This window comes from Sorex fumeus, unplaced genomic scaffold, assembly GCF_029834395.1.
Source record: "Sorex fumeus unplaced genomic scaffold, SorFum_2.1 ptg000021l, whole genome shotgun sequence".
Lineage (NCBI taxonomy): Eukaryota > Metazoa > Chordata > Mammalia > Eulipotyphla > Soricidae > Sorex > Sorex fumeus.
Window position 1 is genome coordinate 207,780 of NW_026606078.1, and position 26,793 is coordinate 234,572.

At 44.4% G+C, this 26,793-nt stretch overlaps 1 protein-coding gene across 2 annotated transcripts in view; it reads right to left on the bottom strand.

Moving 5' to 3' along the window:
- The window catches only part of CUNH1orf198 (chromosome unknown C1orf198 homolog), a 42,316-nt gene extending 15,838 nt beyond the window's left edge, over positions 1-26,478 (bottom strand). Inside the window, exons 1-2 of one of the 2 annotated variants that reach the window (XM_056113581.1) lie at positions 26,099-26,478; positions 14,442-14,492 (exon numbers count right to left, since the gene is read on the bottom strand). In XM_056113581.1, the coding sequence (XP_055969556.1) occupies positions 14,442-14,492; positions 26,099-26,431 (384 nt within the window). In that variant the 5' untranslated portion in view covers positions 26,432-26,478. Of the gene's footprint in view, positions 1-14,441; positions 14,493-15,110; positions 15,146-26,098 lie in introns of those variants that run through there. The other variant, XM_056113582.1, reaches the window with a different exon arrangement.
- Between the last annotated feature and the right edge of the window lie 315 nt (positions 26,479-26,793).

The following is a 26,793-nucleotide window of genomic DNA, read 5'->3' on the forward strand; positions in this document are numbered from 1 at the left end:
ATTTCTAATTTTTTGAGAATCGTCCATACTGTTTTCCAAAAGGGCTGAACCAGTCTGCATTCCCACCAGCAGTGAAGCAGAGTCCCTTTCTCCCCACATCTGCGCCAACATCAATTGCTTTTGGTGTTTTGGATGTGGGCCAGTCTCTGTGGTGTGAGATACCTGTAACTAATTTTTGATTGGTGCAAAATACTTCATTTACTTAGCAATTTTCTTATTAGCTAACAACCTGCTGTTTCTCATCTCACCAGTATAATTAGGGTTATTATGATCACTTTTGGGCTGGAGCGATAGCACAGCGGGTAAGGCGTTCGCCTTACACGTGGCCAACATGGCCGACCCGAGTTCGATTCCTCCGCCCCTCTCGGAGAGCCCGGCAAGCTACCGAGAGTATTCGATATGCCAGACACAGTAACAACAAAGTCTCCAATGGAGACGTTACTGGGCCCGCTCGAGCAAATCGATGATCAACGGGAGGGCCTTTACCTTTATGATCACTTTTATGTATAAAGGTCTTCCCCAACCTTTAGGATGTTCAGAATACAAATGCTCTAATCAAGGGCCTATTTTCTAATGCCACCTAAGAGAATAGCACTTTCAGTCAATGGTTCCACATTGTCCCTGATTATGATTTAAAATCATTTAGTTATTACTTTAATGTGTATTCTTTCACTAAGTAGTTTGTGAGTTTCAAAGAAGTGTGGAGGCATGGAACTGGAGTGTTCGGTGGCTAAAACCATTCCCCTAGCTGGCCCACAGCAACGGACTGACAAAGGACTGTGGGAATGGAGAAACAGGGGAATCTGGGCCCCAGGCTGGTTGGTAGTCAGTTTATTTCTCCTCTCCAACATGGTTCGATCTCTCCCCTTACAACATAGTAATTTCTCCTCCTTTCTTTCCAGCATAGTTTGACCTCTTCCCTTCCAGCATAATAATTTATCTTCCTTTCCCCATCATCATCGTCATCATCATCGTAGGATTAGTTGCAGAAGTCGTAGTCATCATAGTTGTAGTCATAGTCCTTTCCTTTCCCTTTCCCCTAGCCTTCTTCTTTTTCATTCCTTACAGCACAGTTATATAGAAATCATGAAGGGTGGGGGTACACACAGGTAAGGATGAATATTGTTAGAATAGCAAACAGAGGCAAAACCACTCCTTTAGGGGGAGTTCTAGGAGATTAATTCAAGGACAAAATCTCATCTGAGGGTTCAGCACTCCAGATTACTAGGAGATCTAGTCAAGGGCAGGATTCCATCTAGGGTGTACTGTTTTTTTCTTTCCTCAGCTAGTACTCCATTTAATCAATCATAGTAAATTTACTTCTCACTAATATTTCTAGTCATTTTGTATGAACACAGTAAGAGAATTATTAAGCTTAAAGGTTGGCTCTTCCTGGGGACATCTCATCTTGCTATATATCCCAGACTATAGTCCTCCGGCCAGGGTAGTCTTTCCTAACCCCTGCTGGGTCTTTATTCAGTTACTTCCCTTTGGGTCATGACAGAGTTTGTCCATGACCATGCTCTTAACTTCTCATGGCACATACTTCTCATGGCACTTAGCTTGTCCCTTTCCGATGCCAGGGTAGCTTACAGCTTGCCCTAGGTTCAACCTTGTCCTTTGCAATAGAGGTACCCTCCTTTTAGGGGTGTTAGGAAGTAAAGGCAACTAGGTGAAGTTTAAGTTAGTTAAATGCGATGGATGCCCAGAAATATTATTTGGAATTAATTAAAGTCCCATGTTACAAAAGCACAGCATCAACTATTTTCCTGTGTCTATACAAAAAGGACATTGCTAAATAAACCATGTAAAGGACATAAAGGAAAGAGAAAAGCAATATAGGATTATTAGTGTCTGATGGTACTGGGTGTGCCTCAGGGGCATTGTTGTGGGAGAAACTCAAACTCCCTGCGGGAGGAGCAAGGACAACCCAATGTTATCCAACAATAGTTGATTCATGGTTTTCAGTTTTGACAAACAGCACACTCCCAGGACTTTTACCGACAACCACAGGCATGTCTCTTACAGCAAGGATGAAAACGCTGCTTTTGTCATGAGAACTACAGACCCCGAACACAAAGATACTTATATCTGAGATTTCTCCCAAAAGCCTGAATTCTGAGAGCCAGAGTTTTCCCTTTAAGACTTAAATATAAGGCCAAGAAAACTGAAGTTCAAATTGCAAAGAATTGTAGTTCAGATCATAAATACAGGCTGCAGTGAAGCTAAATGTCACAGGAAATAAGACCCTAAAAAAGACCACAAATCTCTGGCTTTGTTAGGTGGTATGACTTAGATTGCTGTATGTCACTTAATGCTACAAATGCAAATCATTGGTTGATCTAATGAACAGATAATTTTCGGGTTTTTGTACTTTTGTTTAATTTGGAGGTTTTCTTTTCGGGGGGCCTCCCAGGTGATAGTCAGAAAGACCACAGGCTCCTTGTGATTATCAGTCAATCAATCAAATTGGCAGTTCAATGGGATATGGTGCTGCTTTGGCTCTGCAGTTCTGGGGATTCCCTAGAGCCCCCCAGCAGTGCTTAGGGTCCCACAGGGCTATTCCCAGCAATACTTATAGGACCCTAATGTGCTAGGGATCAAATCAGCACACAAGACATGCACCTTAACCCCTATACTACTACTCTAACTTGTCCGTTTTTATGTATGTCCACAAGCATGTTTAACATTTTTTCCACAAATGAGAAACTGGAGATTTAAGGCAACTGAGTTAACTAGTCCTAATTCATTAGTCACTAGGAGATGGTGCAGCTGGGATTTCAACCTGGATCTAGTGGTTCCAAATTCTGAAGCATTTCTGGCATCATGGCCTATTTAATATACCAGAGGCCACCAGGGATGTTATCTATGTAAAGAGAGTCTGGTAAGTATGTCAATGATCTAGTTAGATTATTAAAGGATTATATCTGAGTTAAACATTATCAATACTTGGCATATTTCCCAAGTTTCACAGCAGAATACAGGGAGACTCTGAGCATAAAGAAGATGATTTCTTTAAACAGGAAACTATTAAAACTAACTTGCAAATAGAGATAAAGACTTGGCAAACAGAGATGACTTTCAAAATTACAGTATAAGGAAAGTTCTTAAAACTTATCTTGGGGCTAAAGAGATTATACAGTGGGTAGGGGGTATACTTTGAATGTGGCAGACTCAGGAACAATCCCTGGCATCTTATATGGTTCCCTGGGCCCTGCTAAGAGTGATCCCTGTGCATAGAGCCAGAAGTAAACCCTGATCACTGCTGGATGCACACAAAAACAAATTACCTTGAGGAACAGTGTAGAAAACTAGAGTACTTGATTTGCTAGCATAAAGTCAAGAGTTCAAATTCCTGGTGTCTGCTATGCACTCAGTGTGAACCCAGTAATTCCAACTTAAAATAAGGGGGAGAGGTGCAAGGAACAAAAATAAAGCACCAAGCACTTCATTAAACTCCAGACTTTTCAAGGGCCAGGCATTTCTCAAGTGGGAAATCTCTGCTAAAATGCCAATGAATGGTTAGGCTGATTATCTTTGAATATGGGTGGCAAAGGTAGAGGTAGGGTTCTGGAGAGAAAAGGAGGTCACAGTGGTTCCATTTCTGTTTGGGTCATTGTTGAAATGGTGCCCAAGTAGCACTTAAATGGGCATAATATCTTGCAACAGAATGTCGAAGGGTTCTTAGACAACCACAGATCTCATGACAGTTCCTAACAGAAGGATAACATCTGTTACAAAAGAGGGATATTGGGGCTGGAGAGGCAGCTCAACAGGCCGAGCACATGCTTTGCATGCAGTAGGCCCAAGTTTGATCTTTCATGAGCATTGCTGGGAACCTCTCAAGAATAATCCTAGAATAGTTTCTGAGTACTTCCAGGTGAGGCCCAAAATCAAAAAGAGAGCTATAACGACAGGAAAAAAACTTGGTTTGGGGATGCTCTCCAGATAAAAATGTAGAAATAATTCATAGGAAAAAAATATGCTAGGGTCAGGGAGATGGCTAGAATTGGAGCACCTGCTTTTCATGTGGGAGCCTGGGGTTCAATCTTATTAGACTTTGCATGGTCCTGAGTACTGCTGGGATGAGTTCCAGAGAATTGCTAGGTATGTCACATCCCTCCCACCCCCAAAATAAAAACAAAACAGTAGATTTGTTTCTAAGTTTTTTTCCTCTACGGCTAAGCTTTCTTCTTTTGTAAATAAAGCATGATAACAGTCTCCTTAAAAAAAAAAAAAGACAAAACAACTCTTTATCAACTGTGCTAGCACAGCGGTAGGGCGTTTGCCTTACAAGCGGCCAACATGGCCGACCCAAGTTCGACTCCTCCACCCCTCTCGGAGAGCCCGGCAAGCTACCGAGAGTATCTCGCCCGCACGGCAGAGCCTGGCAAGCTACCCATGATGCCTCGATATGCCAAACACAGTAACAACAAAGTCTCCAATGGAGACGATACTGGGCCCGCTCGAGCAAATTGATGAACAACGGGAGGACCGTGATCAACTGTGCAGGTGCTGAGGCTTCTTCTCCATGCCTCACACCAAGGGATAAGGGATTATTACTGATATTTAAAACACACCAGCAATTGCGGGGAGAAGATGCAAGGGCCTTATTTCCATTACAGATCTCATTTTACTCTACTCCAAAAATTCTCAGTAATATAGCAAACTGGACTTGGGCAAGGTCTAGGGGAAAACCTAAGGCCCCCAAGAATGACAATCAGTCCTGGAAGCCTCTATGAAGGTTGTGAAAATGTTTCCACTCCCCGCACCATGACAGAATAAGAATTCAGAATGAGTGGCTCTGAACTTTTATCTTCAATCCACAGAGGCCTGAAAGAGGTCTGATGGATGCCAGCCTGCTGCAGCCCTCTGCCATTCCCAGGTCATGGTTTTGAAATGAAATCATGTTGCATTCTAAGTCTGTGATTCCACCCTCCCCCTGGGTTCTCCTCCCTGCTGGCTCTTCTCCCTTCCCCAGCAGCTCAGGCTCACTGGGGATACCTCCACTGGCTAAGCTTTCTCCCTACATGGCTCTTGAGCTCCTTGCCAGGCTACAGGTTTTTGGTACACCCAGCAAAGATGCTTGAAGGCACCTCATAACTGGTCCACAGCCTTGTTCGTCCCCTCAAACCTGCTCCTCAGTGCGCTGAACTACCCATCCTTAAATGTGACATTTTATTTAAGTAAATAAGAGTAATAATCATTCTTACCTGTGATGAGTGAATGAGCAAAAGCAAGTTAGGTTTGAAACCTGTGCCTGGCACATGATAAATAAATGAACACTAAACAATCACTCACCTGAGTTCTGCGTGGACTCAAGATAAGCTAAACTTCACCTCTGTGACAATTTATGGGGCGTCACTAGAAGCTCCCCTCCGGCCTCAGACTCTTCTTATGCTTATGCTTTTATCTGATCTCAGGAGCTTGGCATGTGGCACTAGCGTTCTTCGCTGGCACACACTATTATCCCATGTGCTCAAAAGAGTAGCACCCCCTCCCACTCCCTGAAGACCCACTGTCAGGTCCTGGGGTCCGAACTGAAACCTCACTCTATCGAAGACTCTGAGACAGCTGTGAAGGCAACCTGGGTACCTGTGCCTTCTGACCATGGAACAGATGAATAAGCAAGAAGGACACAGTCCTGCCTCATACCAGTGACAGGAGGATGCTTGAAGGCACTTGAACACTGGCCCCTGAGACCTGAATGTCATACCATAACCTGGAGTCAGAGCAGTTACAGCGTCTGGGAAGATTGTGACAAGGAAAGAATGCTGTCCTGATATGATTTTGTTTTTTTCTGGCCTGATTTTACAGGTGTAGAGAGAGCACTCTTGGGAAAGGAATAATGCAGCACCGTGTCCCATACCAAGAACCACTAAGCAGGGGGCCAGCTGCAAGACACTGCCCATGAGAGCTATGAGTGGGCAACAGACTTCAGCTTGGCTGTATTGGGCACGGACAAGAACTCAGGGATGTTTGAGGCAGGAAAGATGGGGGGTAAATAGGAAGCCCCCTCTCCTGGCAGCAGCAGTGCTGACCACCTCACTCCTCAGGATCCTGAGCTTGAGTTATAGCCCCGGGGGAATACACAGAGGATGTGGTTCAGCAGCCTGGACTGGGAATATGTCGCTCTATGTGGGCAACTGGGCCTCAGTTGGCCATGTCTGTTCTAAAAACAGAAAGACCAGAACTGAGCCCAGGATCTATTTTTACATCCCACTCACTGGAGAGGAATGTGTAGTATTTCAGTAATGGGGGAGTACATGTAGCCAAGACTAACTGTTTGCCTTGGCCACCTCAGCACATCTAAATTATTGAGACTAAGGCAGCAGAAATATTGTCAGACACATAATGGTGGTGCTGCAACAAATCTTAAGAAAAACCTCAATTCTCCATACTGTCCCCTATGAAGAAGGAAGATGGGAAAAAATTTTAGAAATAACAAAATTCTTCAAAATGACAGAGAAAGGACTGCTGGAGATTGGGATGGTCAGATAGTAGGGCAAGAGGGAAAGCAGTGACTGGCAACCCTCCTGGCCTTGATCCTGGTGCTCCAGCATGGAGCAAGGGCCATTTAAACACTCCCATGTTTTGCTCGAGAAAGAAAGAGATCTAGAAAGCTGGGAAAAATGGATTACCTTGTTCCTGACCACACACCCTTCTACCAGGCTCACACTGTTGGAGCTGAACAAAAGTCAAGAGTTTAGGATGTGATAGATGCAAAAGGTCATTTGGATAGTAGAGTTAAAAGAAAAACAAGAGAGGCTGGAGTGATAGCACAGCAGGTAGGGCATTTGCCTTGCATGTGACCCAGGTTCGATCCCAGCATCCCATATGGTCCCCTGAGCACCACCAGGAGTAATTCCTGAGTGCAGAGCCAGGAGTAACTCCTGTGCATCGTCGGGTGTGACCCACAAAAGAAAAAAGAAAAACAAGAGTCTCTGACGGCACAACGGTACAATGGAATACAACTCAGTTGTAAGAAAAGATAAAATCATGCAATTTGCTGCAATCTGGATGGATTTGGAGAGTATCATGTTGAGTAAAATCAGTTAGAGGGAGAGGAACAGACTCAAAATGACCTCTCTCATATGTGGGATATAAAGAAACAACAGGAGAATAGCAAATGCCAATGGCAACAAAAATGAAGAGCAGGAGAACTGGTCTTCAGTTAGAAGACTGCCACTGGGGCTAGGATAAGGGGGATAAGTAAGAGAAGAGAACAATAGGGGAGGGGAAAAGTGCCTGTCACAGAGGCAGGCTGGGGGTGGGGGATCGGGTGGGAAACTGACAGTGGTGGAGGGCAGTGAGCACTGGGAAATGGACTGGTGTTGGAACAGTATATACCCGTAACAATCATAAAGTTCTTTGTAATTCATGGTAATTCAATTTTTTAAAAATTAAAGTTAAAAAATAGAAAGGTAAAGGCCCTCCCGTTGATCGTCGATTTGCTCGAGCGGGCCCAGTAACGTCTCCATTGGAGACTTTGTTGTTACTGTGTCTGGCATATCAAATACGTCACGGGGAGCTTGCCAGGCAGAGAAGAGTCTCTACATTAGAGGCTTGTCACTTCACAGGAACCCCAGTTAAATCAATAAATATCCAGACATGGCTTTATAATTCCCTCTATTGAGTCATGCCTATGTTCAAGGGAGCAGAGGATTTGTGTGTGAAAATCTAGGCCCGAAGTTTGGTTCAAATTCCTTGCTCTATGTCCCTGTTTCCTCATCTGCAAAATGGGGTCTGGTAAGGATTAAATGAGGAAATGCTCCAAAGGTAAAAATACAACCAGGAAAATATCGTATGTTCAATAGAATCTGTATTTCTCTGGGTCCAAGGATAGGCTGAACCTTCAAGGGTGGTCTGAGCAAATGTACTGAGGAGAGTACCAGGACTAAGATAAGAGAGGTTGGGGCTACAGGAGAGAGCTAGGACAAAGGGGTTCCCTGGGGTCCTGTGCTGAGACGGATGACAATTCATTGTTCCACATGAAAGTCAGGAAAGGCCTAAGTTGTGGGCAACAAGGATGGGACCAAGGAGAAGAGAGACAGAACTGCTAGACAGAGACTGGGAGATGGGCTTGGGGGTCACAGTGGTACAGGAATTACACTGTAAGTTCATGTTATGTATTTCAGGAAGTCTTGCTTAGGATTAAAATGGACAGTCAAGGAGAGTCCAAGCTCAGAGCCTAGAGTACTCTCTAAGACAGAACATGCTGATGGAATGCTCTTGTATCTTGTTACAGCGTGAAGCACCTACTGATCACCACCCGGTTCAACCTGTTCAACTTGCCAATGACTACCTTTCTGGGCCTATATCCCAACTTCTGAACAACAGTGACACTGAGCTCCCACAGACAAACATTTTGGTTTGCTTGGGCGCCACTCCTGGCAGTGCTCAGGGCTGACTCCTGGTTTTGCACTCAGGAATTACTCCTGGTTGGGTTTGGAGGATCACATGGAAAGCCGGGGAGGATCGAACCTGGGTCAGACACATGCAAGGCAAATGCCCTATCAACATTGGCGTAGATGAAAGCCTAAGTGCTCCCTTTCTGCTGGGTAAGAAGCAGGGCTGGACGGATGTGGGCGGGAGTACCCTAATCTGAGATTCTTTCTTAGCCCTAGGAGACCTTGTGATACCAAAGAAATCAAGGTTCTCACCCCCATTCCAGCACATTTACTACTCCCAATTAGGCAACTGAACATTGAGGGAAGGACTGAACAGACAGGAAAAAGGGCAGACAGCCTGGATGGAGAAATCAAAGGGAGGGTTCCCCAGAGCCCAGCAACTCAGGCCTAGGGCCTGACCTGCCTCCACGGGCACTCTCTGAATTTCCAGTCCAGAACGACTGGGGAATGCCAAAAATCCTCTCTGCTCTTGGACTCTTACTTCCCTTCTTTGGAGCATTCGAAGAGTTGATAATTTTCTTCTTTTGAAACTTCAGTAGCATGAGAGAGTAATCTACTGTGGAGTCCCATGAATTCCCTCCCCCCATGCAGAGCTGCCAAGTTGATGGATGAGTGGAAAAGATGACAGCTAGCACCATCCCCTTCCCAAACTCACCCCAAGAGATTTCTTTCCCTGATGGGCAAGATCAGAAGACCGGGAGAGATAGGCAGGTAGGGTAAGCAGAAGAATTCTGGGCTACTAAAGGCTCTCCTGGTCAGAGCTGGTTTGACCAAAGCAGCAAACAGGGTCCCAAGCACAGCATGGGCTGGCTCACACAAAGTAGCCTATAAAAAGAGCTGCAACAGGACAGGAAACACCAAACCCATGGAACTCTTAGCTCTGATCTATGGGCAGGCTGACTTTGCCCCTCAGTTGATCTGACTATCAGAGACTGAGAACCCAGAGCACAGAAAGAGCTGGTGCTTAGCTGGCACTCGTGAAATATCTGTTGATCTATGTTAGAGAACATACGAGATATACCAACCGATATGTATATAAGTATGTCTTGAGTGAAGGAAAGAAATGAGTAAAGGAATGATTGTGAGGATAAAGCTTTCCTTGTATATGAATTCTGCCACCAAAAGCAGTTTTATTTATTTTTTTGGGGGGGGTGATGATGTGATTACTAATCTCTGAAAATTATGTATGTCTGACATTGGGTGAACATATAATCAGTATCTACTAAATTTCTGAAAAATCAATGAAAAATATTATAGAGACAGAGTGTGGAATACTGGGTGCCAGGTGCTAAGAGAGTTAATGTTCAATTGGGACAGTTTTTGTTTTTGAAAGAAAAAGGAAGTTCTGTGCCTAGAAGGTCAGTGAACTATAAAACATGTCAATTTTCTTATTGACACAAATCAACACTTACAAATTGCTAAGATCACAAACTTTATATATTTTATTACTCCATTTAAACAAAAATTTACATTAAAAAGAAATTGTAGATGATGTATAAAATCACTGATAGAAATAGCCTAATGTCATAGCTGCTGGCGGTACACAGTGTTTGATTTAAAAATGGCTATAGGGGCTGGACCAATAGCATAGCGGGTAGGGCGTTTGCCTTGTACGTAGCCGACCTGAGTTCGATTCCCAGCATCCCATATGGTCCCCAGGAGTAATTCCTGAGTGCAGAGCCAGGAATAACCCCTGTGCATTGCTGGGTGTGACCCAAAAAGCAAAAAAATTTAAAAGTAAGTAAGTAAGTAAGTAAAGGCCCTCCCGTTGATCGTCGATTTGCTCGAGCGGGCCCAGTAACGTCTCCATTGGAGACTTTGTTGTTACTGTGTCTGGCATATCGAATACTCTCAGTAGCTTGCCGGGCTCTCCGAGAGGGGCAGAGGAATCGAACTCGGGTCGGCCATGTTGGCCGCTTGTAAGGCGAACGCCCTACCCGCTGTGCTATCGCTCCAGCCCCCAAAAAGCAAAAAAATTTAAAAAAAAATTAAAAAAAATTAAAATGGCTATAAATTCTCTGTAACTAAGAACAATCAATTTTCTCACACCATGAATCTGGGCCGGACCGAACCTGGGTAGAACAAAGCAGACACGGTGTATGTGAGTTCCAAGCCCAAGTCTCAAGAGGTTTTCACTTTCAGGGGACACTTCCAACACTAAGTGAAGAAGCCCAGATGAATCTCTGGGCACAGGTGATAGCTCGCACTAACCCCAACTGAGAAGTGAGGTTATCTTGGAGTTGTCAGTTCCTAGCAAGTTGTCAGTTGACATGTGAGCCACAGACATAAGGCCAAAAGAATAGCTTCACTGAGTCCTGACCAAATGCTGAGCCACTGAGTCATGGGGTGGGGGGTGGGGGGGAGGGAAGGCTGCTTCATTCTGTATCAATAACTGATAGAGGAAGGAAGTCATCACATGAAGGAGAGCAAAAAATGGGTTCCAACTGTCCAGTTGTGACCTGACCAACCAAAGACCCCTCCTGTCTGCAGCTTTCCAAACAGGTTCTGGCTATTAAGGGCCATACCTGATGATGCTGAGGGGTTACAACTAGCTCTGCATGCAGAAATTACTACTGGTGGTGCTTAGGGGACCAAGTGATATTTATTTATTTCTAGAACTCAACAGAGTAAGGATAAGAGTCTTTGCTTTCTGACTATTTTACTCCTATAAGATTCTAGCATTCAGGGACTGGAGTGATGACATGGCGGGAAGAGCGTTTGCCTTGCATGCGGCCAACCTGGGTTCGATTCTCAGCATCCCATGTGGTCCCCTGAGCACCGCCAGGGATAATTTCTGAGTGTTGAGCCAGGAGTAACCCCTGAGCATTGCCGGCTGTGACCGCCCCCCAAAAAAATTAAAAAAAAAAGATTCTAGCATTCAACTATGTGACTTGACCTAAAGAGATTAAATTGAAAGGTGAGAAAACAGTGAACCCACAAGTTCATGAAAGGAAACAGTTTTCATGGGAGGGAATGGTAAATGGAACTAAGAGCTTTGAGCCACAAGTGTTCATGATCCTCTTCACTAAAAGGATGTGAGTAAAGTACATTTGCACATATACAAACTTGATTTTATTGACTATCCTCAAGCTTCTAGTCTCCTAAGAGACCCAGTGGGGATTCACTGGCAATGAGCTCCACAAATGTAACCCACATTGTACTGAATTAGCTCTTCTTGTTTCAGGGCCACTCTCCACGCCTACAATTCACAGTAGGTGAGTCTTACTTCAGCATCTGCCTTAAGCACTGCCTTGTTCTTGTTGAGTTTACTGCAGCAAGTTAATAAGAAGTGAAATCTCCATCCTACAATCAGTTAATTAAGAAGCACTTAACAAGGGTTTAGAGAGAGAGATAGAAAAGTCACATTAATTTACAACTCTGCATATGAAGTCCAATTCACACTTTCTCAAATGTTCATCACTATACCATGCTCCCACTAAAGTTCCAACATCTCCATCATAGCCAACTGGAACCCCCCCCCCCCACACACACACACACACTCTATTCCTCCTCCCTGTTTGGAACCTCTATTCTACAGTTAGCATTCAAGATTCCCTTGGTTTTTCTGTTTCTTAGTTTCTTTATACCTCATATATGAGTGAGGAGACAAATTCTTGAGAACAGATGATCTCGCAAGGTACATTACAAGGCTTAGGGTATCCAAATACTCAAAACATTTTGACTTCTTTGTTCCTTCATCACTATAATGTCCTTAAAAGCAAAGGGCCCTATCCAGCAACACCTCAGTTGTTTTCTGGGCCACCCCATACAAAATTGTTCATCCCCAATCTACAGAGTGCCATTTGCTTGCCGTGATATTTATACATGGAAAGACTACCAAAGAGGCACCCCTAGACCCCTTACTGAACTCCTACATGATGATGGACTTTCTGCCCACTTATGACTTCCTGGCATCACTAGACCAAGAATTTCTTGTTGCAGTTGTGAGCTACTGTGATAACAAGCTGTTCCTTGATATCTTTTACTCCCCATCCATCAATCTTAACTACTCCTTCAGTTAATGTCCAGTCCCTAGGGAGATTCCTACTTCAATCAGACCAGTTTCACTCTCCTTGCCTCTGCACAGATCTAAGTTGTTAATCTGCTGCGGAGGAAAAAACAAACAAACAAACAAAAACATATTCAGGATGCAGAGGTTTGCATCTATATTTTTAGAATATTATGACCCAGCATAATGGTGTCCTGAAGGAATCTCTGGGTTTGCAAGTGTGTTCATCTGCATTAACCCCTGGTATTCTCATAAGTAAACTCTTATTTTCTGCATCTTTTACTTTTATCATATACACAACTGATAATACAAAAGAACAAAATTATGACACTGATTTTCATTGTTTTTATTTACTTTTTTAAAATTGCCTGGGGCTGCCAGGGAAACAGCCAGTAGGGAAACAGCTAATGCTAGAGACAGAACATACAGTGTTGGGGATCAAACTCAGGGTTTTAGAAGCCACCTCTTAACTTTAATGTAAAATCACCTCAATCTGCATGAGTTTCCACATCTTAAAGTCAGTTCACTTCACTTGGAGGGATCAGTAATCATTTACAAAATATTGTACCTCTTTAGGAATACCAATAGTCCTTATCCATCTAGTCTTGTCAAATACTTCATTTTAAGATACGGGTCCCTCTGTGAGACTGGTGGATAAGGAGTAAAAGATATCAAGGAACAACTTGTCATCACAATAGCTCACAAATGCAACAAGAATTTCTTGGTCTAGTGATGCCAGGAAGTTGTAAGTGGGCCTTCTGCAGACCCCCTCAATTTTTTGCCACTTTCTGACCTATACTCCCTGTAGATCACTGGATGCCCATTTCTGCTGGGCAACTATGGGGACAAGTAAAACAATAAGAAACATGTCTTTTCAGTATACTGTGTCAAAAACCTGGTCTGGACCTCAAGTCCTAATCCAGCTATCATCCTGGTCAGCCATTATGGGAAGAACACTCCCACAGCAGAGAATGCCCAAGAATTCAAAAACTCCTGGTCTTTACCTTCTTTCCATGGTCTACTAATAAATACCTCTTAATCATTTCAATGCTTTCTAGTGCACTTCTACTTTGGCAAATAAAGACAGGTGAGTGAATTAAAATAATTAAACTGGGGCCACAGATATAACATAAATTTAGGTGCTTGTCTTGCATGTAGCCAAATTGTGGTTCAATTTGCCATCACATTTGGTCCCCCAAGCCAAGAGAAGTGACCCCTAGGCACAGAGTCAGGAGTAAGCCCTGAGCACCACCAGGTGTGGCCCAAAACCCCAAAATAAATGAATCAATTAAATAAAATCAATTAAACTCAATTCTCTCACGCAACTCTGGGGGGAATGATGATGCAGCAAAATGAAAGATGATCAGGACAGTAAATGAGAGTCAAGTAAGCCCACAAGATGGGTTGTGTTCACTCACATATGACTATGTTTACCTGTTTTATATACATAATTCATCTGTCTGTTTTAGTTCAGACAGTAAACTGACATAAGACTGTCTATCACCTGTTTATTTTGGGTTCATCAGTATAAAGAATAGTCTTTCCTTTTCTCTTTCACCCTTAGGATTCTTGTACTTTAGAGCTGATTATTCCAGGTAATGTTGATATATCGAGAATACTGCTCTGCCATTCTCCCCCACTCACCCAATTTCCTGATCCTGTTGCCCTTCACGTTTTTATTTCAGTGAAGGCAGCTATTATTTCCCAAAATATAATTTTTAAAACTTTCCTCAAAGCTTTGTCTCTGAACACCACAGAGAGGTAGAGTGGAGAAAGGGACCTATTTTCCTAGGTGACTAGCAACCCTCGTCAAAAGGTTCTGAGGTGTAAATTCTACTACCAAACCACAAAGCAGTGCTTTTACCTATTCTCATACTATTTTCCTCCCTACTTCTTTTCTACCAGGCACCTCACCTGTAGCCTTGCAGTGGAGCCACCTTCTGAGTTGATCATATGCAGAAAAGAAAATATGTTAAGACAATTCTTCTTAAGAGAATGAATCTAAATTTAATTCAACTTACCCTTGTTTCCCAGGAAAAGGGGGCAGAGTGCTCATCTTGCCAAGTTATGTCCTGAAAAATAAAAATTTCAAGAATAAAACTGAAATCATACCCAAACATACTGAATCCACCCAAGGCCCTGGAAGAACCAAATTTAAAAATAACCTCCATTCCTGGCTTTAAATAAGCCTGATGCTTTGATGCTCTGCAGAAAATGTGCTGACCTTCTCTGTCTGGGTTTATCCTCACCCTGAGGTGGCAGAGGGGAACAGAAGTGGAGGGGAGTAGCAGCTGTCAGCCATGATCATGCCCCTCTCTTGCCAAATGACATTTGATGACTGCTGGGGATACCACCAGAAACTCATGATAGGGAATCTGAGAAAAAAAGGAAGAATACTTTCCAGGCTCAGGTCTCAAACCTACCAGCAGTTAGCTGCAGGACCAAGGAAAGATGACAGCCTTTTAGAGGAAATGTTTGCTCCCTTTGCAAGGTTACTGTGAGGGTTAAATGCAAGAACAGATGATCCGGCTTATCTGCCAGTCAACAGCAAGGTATCCAGATCCCTTCCTCCCATCATGTGTCTACAGGAGATCTGGAAGGTGATGATCAGCAAACTCAAAGAAGAAAATGCCAGTTTAATGCAAGTGCTTAATTATAATGAGAACTCTGCAATCACTATTCACACTCACCAAAAAGAGATCTTCAGAATAATCACTGAGGAACTGACCCTGAATGCAGTATGTTTTGTTCACCTGCCTAAACAAATGACAAGGAACACAACTTTCCAAGGTTTCCTTCTCAAGCCTACAGCTGTAGTCCTATGCTCACACAAGGTCATCTTTGCTCAGGTTCTAGTAGGGATATTTTTCTAACTCGAACTGAGACACACTGGGTGATACAGATTGAAAATGGTTTAAACATATTAATATAGAGACTGAACTGCCACAAAATATTCCAAATAAGTGATATCTTCCCTCCCACCAAGAGTAGTTTCTGCTCCCCCTGCCTCGTACCAGTCAAGTTCTCTGGCTCCCCATTCTCTTTTCTTTCGGAGACAGCTTTATTCCCAGCATAGTCTCTGCACTATTATTCCTGGCTCATAGGAAAAGGTTTAAAGGAAAAGAGGAGCTAGCTCAGCTGGTAGAACACAGGTATAGGAACTGGAGCAATAGCACAGTGGGCAGGGCATTTGCCTTGCACGCGGCTGACCCAGGTTTGATTCCCAGCATCCCGTATGGTCCCTGGAGCACCACTAGGAGTGATTCCTGAGTGCAGAGCCAGGAGTAACCCTGTGCAACACCGGGTGTGATGAAAAAAAAAAAAAAAAAAACAGGTATAGCAAGTGTGGTTGGCCCTGATACTACATGGCCTATCAGAAATGGCCCTAATAGCCTTCAACACTAAAAAGAGTAGTCCCCAGACCCCATGGGCATTATCGCGTGTGGTCTTATAAAAAAAATTAATTTGAACCAAAGAAATAGGTCAAAGGGCTGGAGCACATGCTTTGCCTGCAGTAGGCTTATTCAATTCCCAATACATAGTTCTCAAGCGTTATGCCAGGAATATCCCAAAAGCTATTTATTATGGTCCCAAATAAATAGATTTAAACAAATTTTAATGAGAAATTAAAGTGAGGAAGTGAGTCACTCTCTTTTCACCTGGAGTTTCAGGTAAATCCATTATTTTATCTCAATTTATAAATTGTTCCTCCCAAACTGGAAATGGGCTACTGGGAGGAATGAGTAACAAACCTTGGGGAACAGAACGTTATAGCGAGCCTAATTCTTCAACTCCGTGTGTGTTGGCAGGGGGTGGGGGATTGAGGGGAAGAGGGGGTGCAATTGACCAAAATAATCTAAATCCTTAAAATCTTATCATCAAATGAATTCTAAGTTCTTAGATGATAAAATAAGAACTTTGCTTTCTGATGGGACAACTAAAGGAGAACAGTGAAATATAAGAACCCCTTGCTATTGATTTGTACTTGTGGATAATAATTGGCAAATACGCTCCTTTTATTCCCAGGTGGGAGAGCCCAGGGATGCTTTTTGGACAGAGATTAGGCAGGCAAAGACAGGGAGAATGGCAGAATTCCTGGCTGTGGGCAGAACACACTGGTGCTGAACTTCAATTATCACGTGACAAGTTAAGATCTCTCAAAACTTAATTATGTACCCTTGAATCCCTTTGAAATATAAAAAGATTAAAGTAAGGTTTTTGACTTGGTAAGATGAGTGAGAATGGAGACAGTCTATAGTTTGATTCGCTAACAATTCCATGGTTACAGCTCCATGTTAGCTAAAATTCCAAACAGTCACAGAGAGATGAACTTTCCCAATTTTTTTCCCCCAAGTTGGTGTTAAACCACATTCTTTTCTTTGCTTCAGTAAGAACTAAAGTCAAGGGGCAAATTCCTGAGATTTCTGCAATTCTGAGCTCATAAAAAATAATAAAGCACTTCACAAAATAAACATGCAAAACAAAAAAATGTGACTGAGGCTCTGATATCAGCCATTGGCTGCAGACTTGAGCCACAAAATGCAACAACGACAACAAAAAGACAGCAAAATACAGGGTCTCTAGGCAGTAGGATGCAAAATGGGATCAGGATTGCAAAGTGGTAACACGCACAAGCCCACAGGCATATGTAGGCATACACTTGCACACTATGATCTTCTATTCCCAAGATCAACAGCAAGCAAACAAACTGTGGCTCCTTTGGTTTTTGTTTTGGGGTCATACCTGGCAATGCTCAGGGGTTATTCCCGGTTCTGCACTCAGGAGTTACTCCTGGTGCTGTTTGGGAGACTATATTGGATGCTGGGGTAATAGTGTGGTAGAAAATATTTTAAGGAAAATAGTGTGGTGGTTGTTCAAAAAGATCAAAGAATAATTGCCATTTGATCCTGCATTCAACTCCTAGGTATGGAGTACTTGAGGCTAGAGAAATATGTTTCAGATAGCAAAGTCTTTGGGCAGGAAGCAACTCCTGCTGACTGTGTCATCCCTCCAGTGTGACAGGTTGCCAGGTCCACTAGGCACAGTCACCATTGAGCACATTCTTCATGTCCTTGTCATTGTCAAGACACAGAAAACATAGTAGCACATTACAAATGGAAGTGAGGCAACCAAGTTTATTGGCAGGTAAGAACTGTAAAGTTATGACCATCCAAAACCCTACACATGGGTGTTTATATCAGGTCTATTTAGAACTTCACCCAAACCTGAGAGCAACTAAGATGTCCTTTAGTTTAAAAATAAATCAATGAACTACAGATCTAGACAATGGAATTGTTAGTCAGCTCTTTTTTAGTAATGGGCTATTAAGTAAAGTCACAGGGGAATCTTAAGATAGCTTGAGGGTAATGATGGGTCAGTATTGGTTATCATTTATAACAATGATCCTCACAGCTGACCCAGGTTCAATCCCCAGCATCCAATATGGTCCCCTAAACACCATCAGGAGTAATTCCTGAGTGCAGAGCAGGGAATGACCCCTGAGCACTGCCAGGCATGGCCCCAAAACAAAAAAACAGAAAGGTGAAAAATAAATTGGGCCAAAGAGATAGAGTAAGGATGAAGGAATTTGCCTTGCATGTGCCTGACACAGGTTCAATCCCTGGCACTGCATATGGTCCATAGAGCACTGCTGGGAGTGATCCCTGTGCAGGGCCCTTAGCATCACCAGATGCACTAAACTGTCTGCTAAAGAAAGAGGGAAGAAAAGAAAGAATAGTTCTTTTCTCCCCCCAACAACTGCTTGTTCTTTAAGAGCTATTATTTATATATGTATGGAATTAATGCCTCCCATTGTTCATCGATTTGCTAGAGTGGGCACTAGTAACGTCTCCATTGTTACTGTTACTGTTGTTGTTGTTACTGTTTTTGGCATACTGAATACACCAAGGGGAGTTGCTGTTTTTGGCATACTGAATACACCAAGCGGAGGTTGCCAGGCTCTGCCGTGTGGGTGGTATACTCTCAGTAGCTTGCCGGGCTCTCAGAGAGGGACGGAGGAATCAAACCCCAGTCAGCCATGTGCAAGGCAAACGCCCTACCTGTTGTGCTATTGCTCCAGCCCTTTGACTTGTAGTATATTTAACTCTACTGCACAAAACTGCAGTTTCAACAACAGAAAAGTAGTAAAGCTTTAACTACTGGACACGTCCCACCATGAATAGAAATCCGGAAACTGGGGCCTCCACAGATGACAGCAGAAACTCAGTGCCAGTGTGATATGGGAAGGTAAAAGGTGTAGGTGAAGGACAAGTTTAAGGAAAAAAAAAAAACACGAAAACATGCATGAAGCTTAAAATGACAGTTACAGCTCTCCATGCCTCCCTTCTTTCCTTCCTACTTCTTCAGTACCGAGTAATCTCTTGCTAAGTATTAAAGTGTCTCTTTGTACCTCATGGTGTTTCACTAATAAAAATTTTTTTAAAAAATCATTTTCTGTAAAAAAAAAAAGATGACTCCAAACATATGACAACATCCTCCCTTGTTACTCCTCGCCTTTAAGCAAGATATTCATTTTACTTTCCTGGAAGTCCTTGGGTCAGCCTCTCACTGAACCTGAGACATGTTGTAGCCCCTTTTCAATAGCACTCAGCTATGCAGTGACCCAGGACAAAAAGGCATCACTGTGAGGATTCAGAAGTCTGCAGCAGAGGCCTAATAGCCGCCCTGTGGGAGTTTTCAGTACAGGATTTGGGCACTGAACCATATTCGCAACTCCTGCCAGTGGTTAGGTGACAGAATATCGGGTGCACAAACATGGAAAGACAAATCCACCCTATCACCTTGCCTAAAAAATTATAGGGATCAGCCAGAAAGTGGAAATCACGATTATACATTTCACCTTCCTTTAAAAAAAAAAAAGGAGTTGGAGTGATAGCACAGTGGGTAGGGTGTTTGTCTTGCATGCAGCCAACCCGGGTTCGATTTCCAGCATCCCCTATGGTTCTCTGAGCACTGCCAGGAGTCATTCCTTAGTGCATGTGCCAGGAGTACCCCCTGAGCATTTCTGAGTGTGAACCAAAAAGATAAAAAAAAAAAAAAAAGTCCAAAATACTTGGGATATAACCCTGAAATTTTCTTTTTTTGGATTTTTAGCAAAGACAGAAAAAAAAAAGAAGAGAAAGAAGAAAAAGGGCTAAGTAAAACTGATTACTTGAAAAACTCATCAGAAAGTGAGAATACAGATTCCAGAGTTCAGGTACCTATGACTGAGACAGAATTAGCACTAACTCAGGGTTAAGTTCACCAGACATCCATTTTCCAAGTGCCAGGGATGCTTTTAGATACTAGGATATCTAAAAATACAAATCAATGGACCCAACTTGCAGAGCAGAAAAGTCGAAAGTCACAGAGCCTTTCAGGAGCGAAAGTTCCTCCTTTCCTTTCTCCCCTTCCTTTTTCTAACTATCAAATGCTATATGCCTGGCTTTAACAGACACTTAAAAGACTCACCTGTTCTGATTAGTGGAGAAAAATCATGCATACAAGTCACTAAAGAGCAGGTCAGCAGTTATGAGACCTTGAAGTTAGGAATAAGGAGCAGTGAGAACAGGAATGAACACACAGGAGGTGTTTCCATCAGGTTTTTTGCAGGAGGAGGGGGTGTTGTGGGAGGGAGGCTCAGCTGGTTTTAATTTTGAAAGTTCCAACAAAGAGAAAAGAGTAACTAAATCACTCTTATTCAAAGCTTTTTGAGAACACTTAACCACAACCTGTTTGTTTTAGCTTTAGCTTGAGATATTTTTTATAAAGTAACAGTGATTTACAACACTGTACAAGTTTCAAGGACTACAGCTCCACAACCAGACAATAATATATAATAGAACTTTTCCACACCAAAAAGCTAGCTTCCATCCACACCATCCAAAAAACATCCTTTGTCATTCTACCGTTGGGTTCATCCTACCTTCTCCTCTGATAACCAGTTCTATTAAAAAAATAAAAATCTAAGTTTGTTTTTGTTTGTTCACTTATTTCGTTTCTTTGTCAACATGAGGTACATAATATACCATCTTTCTAAGTTATTTTACTTAGAATAAAAATGTCAAGATTCAGTGATTTACTTTTGGTAATAGTACAAAGAGGTGTATGTATGTCACATTTTATCCATCTGTCAATGGACATTCCATATTGTGGGTATCACAAATAAAGTGACAATGAGCACAAGGCTGCATACACAGTTGCAATTTAGTGTTTTCATATCCAGATATAAAATTCCACCTAAAAGTGGAATAACACGTTTTATTCCTGTCTTCTGTCTTTGGAGATCATGAACACAAGTCTCAGGAGGCCTAAAAAATGCCAAGTACTTATCATACAAACAAGTCACTGCAACACATTTTATCATGACAATTGTCTTCAAAAATGCCTTGCCGATACAGCCGCAGAGAAGGGCCACATGGAGGGCTGGCTCCACAGCTCCCGGAGAAGGCACCAGCTTCCAAAAAGAGCCGAGATCACCGGGAAGTCCCAGATGGGGTAGGTGCCGCATCCCGCCTCCCCCAGATGGAACCCCGGTGACCAGAAGCCTCCACAAGCATAGCTCAAGTATGCGGGAACTAGGACTTTTCCTCCAAACCGCGCGGCCACACGACATCTCTGTATATACAAAGTGATCAATGGGAAGTAAATCACCCAACGTTTCTCCCTGAAAATCAGAGTTAAGTTTGGAGCACGGCCACAGCCCCAGAGGCACAAGGACTTAATGCAGAACCCAGCAGCCTGGAGCAGAAAAGTGAACGGGCTATGCGGACTATGCGTTAATCCAGGCCATCATGTCTGCCCGGAGGGGAAAGGGTGTTGCCCCATTCGCCCTCTCCTCTCTGGAAAGAAGATGGCGGCCACATGGGTGCCTTGTGGAGAGCAGGTGTGAGCCGGGGGTGTGGGGGCGACTAAAACCTCATGGGAAGGGGGGGGCATTCCGGTCCGTCCTACACGCCCTACCGAGTCCACCAGTTGCCCCCCACGAGCGGCTCTCCAGCACGGCCACAGCTGCAGAAGCAAAAGGACTTAATGCAGAACCCAGCAGCTTGGAGCAGAAAAGTGAAAGGACTATGCGTTAATCCAGGTCATCATGTCTGCCCAGAGGGGAAAGGGTGTTGCTCCATTTGCCCTCTCCTCTCTGGAAAGAAGATGGTGGCCACATGGGTGCCTTGTGGAGAGCAGGTGTGAGCCAGGGGTGTGGGGGCGACTAAAACCTCATGGGAAGGGGGGCGTTCCGGTCCGTCCTTCACGCCCTACCGAGGCTGCCAGTTGCCCTCCACGAGCGGCTCTCCAGCACGGCCACGACTCCAGAGCACAGAAACCAATCTCTTAATTATCTGACTCTCAGTAGAAATACTTCCAGGGTTAATTAGCAAAATAGCAGAAATCCAAAACCAACATTTAATTCTTGAACCCAGCTGTAGAGAGTGAATCACTTTCTCAGCATGTCTGATTTGGGGGGAGGGGGTAAACTCTGAATAATAGTGGTGCATCTTTTATTGCAACAATGAATCTAATCAAAGCAGATAGAGTGTCAACTAGAATTCATCTGCCTCGCAGGCATTGGGAGGGGTGGGGGTGGGGTTTTATTGGGGTTTTTCGTGGTAAAAAATAAGTAATGGGGGGCTGGAGTAATAGCACAGCGGGTAGGGCATTTGCCTTGCACGCAGCAGACCTGGGTTCGATTCCCAGCATCCCATATGGTCCCCCGAGCACCGTCAGGAGTAATTCCTGAGTAATTCCTGAGTGCATGAGCCAGGGGTAACCCCTGTGCATCACTGGGTGTGACCTAAAAAGCAAAATAATAATAATAATAATAATAATAATAATAATAATAAGTAATGGTAAAGGGAAAGGTGTTTGATGTTTGCATGACTGAGACCTAAACCTGAAAGCTTTGTAACTTTTCCCACAGTGATTCAATAAATAAATAAATTATAAAAAAAATGCCTTGCCTCCAATTCCAAAATGGCCCTATTATTTTATACTTATGACTTGCAAAATATACATATTTTTTAAATGTAGGAGTACTGCAATATATTCAGCCAAAATATACATATTTTAAAAAAGAAATAAAGTGAAGGAGAGGAAAGTGGAAGGAATGAGGGAAGTAAGAAAGGAAGGAGGGGGAGGGAAGGAGGGAAGGAGGGAAGGAAGGAAGGAAGTTAATTCTAGAGTTGAAGCAGTTATGAGACCTTGAAGTTATGAGAGTTGAAGGGAAAGTGGAGACCTTATATTTTACATCAAAAAGTTGTATTTCTGGGGGTGCAGTGTTACCAGCAGGTCAACCTGTACCCGTGGGGTGAATACATCAGCAGCTTGATGGTGACTTCAGGCTTCCTGATTGCCCCAAATTGCCACTGCACCTCTGGCCAGACCCCAACAACTCAGGACCAAGTTTTCCAAGAAATTAAATGGCCAAAAGTTAGGTGTGTGGGAGGCAAACCACCTCCAGCTCAGCCATACAAGCTCATTTATTTGTCTTGCTTCAGAGACCTATAAATAAATCTTGAAAGAGAGCAAAAGCCTCAGTTAATCTCAGACCTGCGCAAGGCTGAACAGACCCGGGTAGATCAGAGAGGGGGAAATTAAGCCCGCCCACCCAAGCAGAGCCCCTGGCAGCCAACTTGCTCCCACAACCCAAAACTGCCACCATTCCCCTGGCCGGACTCTACTGTCTCAGGATGGATCTCTCTGAGATATTAACCTATTGAAAATTCAAATGTGCAGGTTTGGTGATGGAAATATCTCCAGACTTTCTCAGAGTTGGGAGGGGCTACCTTCCCCCACTTGCCTATACTCCTAGAAGCACCGGCAGTCAACCCTAAGAACCAACTTCAGTGCTACCATGAAAGCTCTACTACTGGCCTTGCTTCAGAGACCCATAAATAAATCTCAAAAGAGATCAACAGTCACAGTTAATCTTGGACCCATGCAAGGCCGAACAAACTGGGGCAAATTATAGCAGAGTAGGTCAGCCTGGTGCCCAGCACGCAGAACCTCTGGCAGCTACTTGTTTCCACAATCCAAAATTACTGGCCCCTGCTCTGACTCCACCATCTCAGGATGGTCCTCACTGATCCTCACCGAGATATATCTGCTTAAAATTTGGGTATGTAGGTTTTGTGACAGAAATCTCCAGGCTTTCTTGGGGTTGGGATGGGCTGCTTTCCCCCACTTCCCTGTATTTCTGGAAGCCTCAGCAGTCACGTCCTCACCCCAAAGCTATAACCCAGTTAAAAAAAACTACTCCAGCCTTACTTTCCTGATAAAAATTCTGAACACCTGAACAAACACGATGACCTTTAGTGCCTGTATTGCAAACCATAATGCACAGAAGAAGAGAGAAAAAGAAGAAAAGTGCATGCCATAGAGGCAGGCTTTGGGGTGGGGAGGTATTGGGGAGATGGTAGGAGTGAAATGGGGGACACTAAAAGTGGAAAAATGTATGGTGAAGGGATGGGTGTTGGATCATTGCATGACTGAAACCGAATCACGAACTGCTTATTCAATAAAAAATTGGGGGAAAACACAACCCAAAAGACCAACCAAACAAAAAGGAAACAAAATGTTACATTTCTGGGCCAGAGAGAAAGCCCATTGGGCTGAATGCATGCTTTGCGTGCCAAATACCTGGGTCTGTGCCTCCCTCACACTTGTACTGAGACTGGTTACAAAATATTGTAGAGGATTCTCCCAGCCCTTTTTTGGAGAATGGGAAGGCACCCCTAGAAGCTCAGGGGCTATTCCTGGCTGTGTGTAGGAGTGACCCCTAATGGTTCTTAGGGAATCATATGAGGTAGCAGGGCTAGAGCCAGGGTCACATGAATAGAGGTAAGCACCTTAACTCCTCTACTATCTCTCCAGTCCCATAAGCAAAATCTAATTTAAAAAATATTTTTTACTTGGGGGCCACACACAGTGCTGTTCTGGACTAGACATGGTGCTCAAGGTACATGGTGCCAAGATCAAACCTAAGCCTCCCACAGCAATGCATATACTCAGCCTTGTAAGCTATTTCTCTCAGTCCATACTTCAGTCCTTAAAAAGTTGTATTCAACTCTAAAAAAACAGGGCTAGTTTGCTCCTACAAGGACATACCATAGTGAACAGTAACTTTTACTTCTAAATTGCATTAGATTAAAAATTTACAATCAATGCCCTCTGGCACCCAGTTAAGGAATTAAAGAGCACAGAATTAGCTTGGGTTCATCTTTCCTTATCAGAGATAAGCCCTTGTATGCAAAGGTATTTTGATGCTGAGCAGGCCTGTGCATATTCTTAGCTGGACATCAAGCTAAGAAGAAAAAAAAGTGACACTGCAACATTTCTAAGTACATAGAGGTTTATTTCCCCTTAGGTTATTTATTCATGAGTCTTTTAAAAGAGATGCCATCTGCTTTCTCTCACCCAAATCTGAGCACAGATACTGCAAACATCTTATAGAGGTGCATAGTTTCATACTCAAAATGTTTCCGTTTTAGGAATACAATTTAAACTTGTATTTTCATCTTTTCTCTCTTTGCAACTATGTTTAGTTTATCACACCTTTGCTTTTCCTGGCAAAGTCTTCTGTTTAAAACCCGATGGCGACTTTTCTTTGGTTCTGTCAGAATAACACAACACAGGTGGCATATTTCTGTATTTTTGCCTCCCTCACACTTAAGTGCAATGCTCTGTGCATTACTAATGTCTCATGATGTTCTGCACGTTCAAGCAGAATTTCTTCCTCAGTCCACATCCTCCTAGGAAAAATTCTCCAAGTCTAGCTCCTCCCCAGGGCAGCCTCACAGGGAGGATCTATCTTTATCCTCTTTAATCCTCTTGACTTGGCCTCTCATGGCTAATGTTCAAATTGCAGAGTGTAAATGGCATCATATAGGTCTGATTAGAAAAACTTCGCACAAAAAGTTTCTGAGCCAGAAACACTCCAGCCTTTGTGGCTGCGGTTCATCCCTAACTTGTTTCTGGACAGAAAAGTTTCAGTGTTTCTTTCTTCACAAGGCCTGCCCCCTCTAGAGTTCGCTGCCAAATTTTGCTACTCAGACTCGCAGTAAGGGTTTGCTTGAATCCACTGAATTTCTTCCCAGTGGTTTTGAGTGTGAAAAAGTGGGGCCACCATGCACATGGTCCCAACAAAACTGCTTATCATGCTCCCTCAAGAAACTGTTTAGGGCTTTGAGTGTCACCTCCTAATCTTGGAAGGCAGTTTTGTCTTATTCGCTCTAAACAATTTCACTTACCCCCATGGAGTTCAAGACAAATATTAATAATCTGCTAAAAAGCCTTCCTTGGCAGGCCTGGGGTGGGTATTCTTCTTCTTCTCTTTCTACACCAGGGAAAACTGAGGCTCTAAAACGCCACACATGTAGCTCAGAACTGAGACGTGTCAGGCTTCAAACGCTTCGCTTGGTTCTGATTTGGTCAGCCTGCCAATCTGGGAGATGGTTCTGGATCAATGTGCGGGGCAGTTCCAAACGGTGGGTCTTAAAGACCCCCACCTTCCCAGGACTCTTAGAAAAAGCGCCTCGGGGACCCTCCATCTCTACCCTGCCACCCCTGCCCACTTCCACTGGGGTTTTCAATCTCTCTTACCCGGGGCGACAACACGGGGCCGAGCCCATCCGTCCGGGGGAGCGCCTGGGGCGCGCCGAGGGAAGGGGGACCCCGCACCTACCTCATCCCCGAAGCGCACCACCTTCAGGCCGGTGGGCCCCCGCAGGCTGGGGAAACGCGCGAGGTCGTCAGCGTCCCCGGGGTCGCGGGCAGCCGCGGCGCTCGGCCCCACCAGGCACCGGTCGATGATCTCGTCCTGCTGCGCCGGCGGTAGCCGCGCCCACTCGGGCCCGTACTTTTCGCGGATCTTCTCCTTGTCCTGCATGATCTTCCTGGCCATGGGGCTCAGCGAGGAGAAGTAAGTGAAGCGCTTTCGCTCCCTGTCGTCCAAAGGCCGGTTCCCGCTCATGACGGCGGAGCGCGAGGCCGCGATCGCAGCCGCCATAGACGCCATACCCGGCCGGCCTCGCTCCCCGGCCCGCCCCGCCCGGCGCCCCGCCCGCCCCGCAGCCGTCTCCCCGCCCCGCAGCCCTTTCCCCGCCCTGCGCTGCGCCCGCCCCGCAGCGCTGTCCCCGCCCGGCTCCGCCTTCTCCCCGCCCCGCAGCCGGCTCCCCGCCCCGCAGCCTTCTCCTGGCCCGGCGCTGTGCCCCACCCTCCTCCCCGCAGCTCTTTCCCCGCCCCGCAGCCTTCTCCCCGCCCGCCCGGCGCCGCGCCCGCTCCGCAGCCCTTTCCCCGCCCCGGAGCCGGCTCCACGGCCGGTGCTGCGCCCGCCCCGCAGCGCTCTCCCCGCCCGGCTCTGCCTTCTCCCCGCCCCGC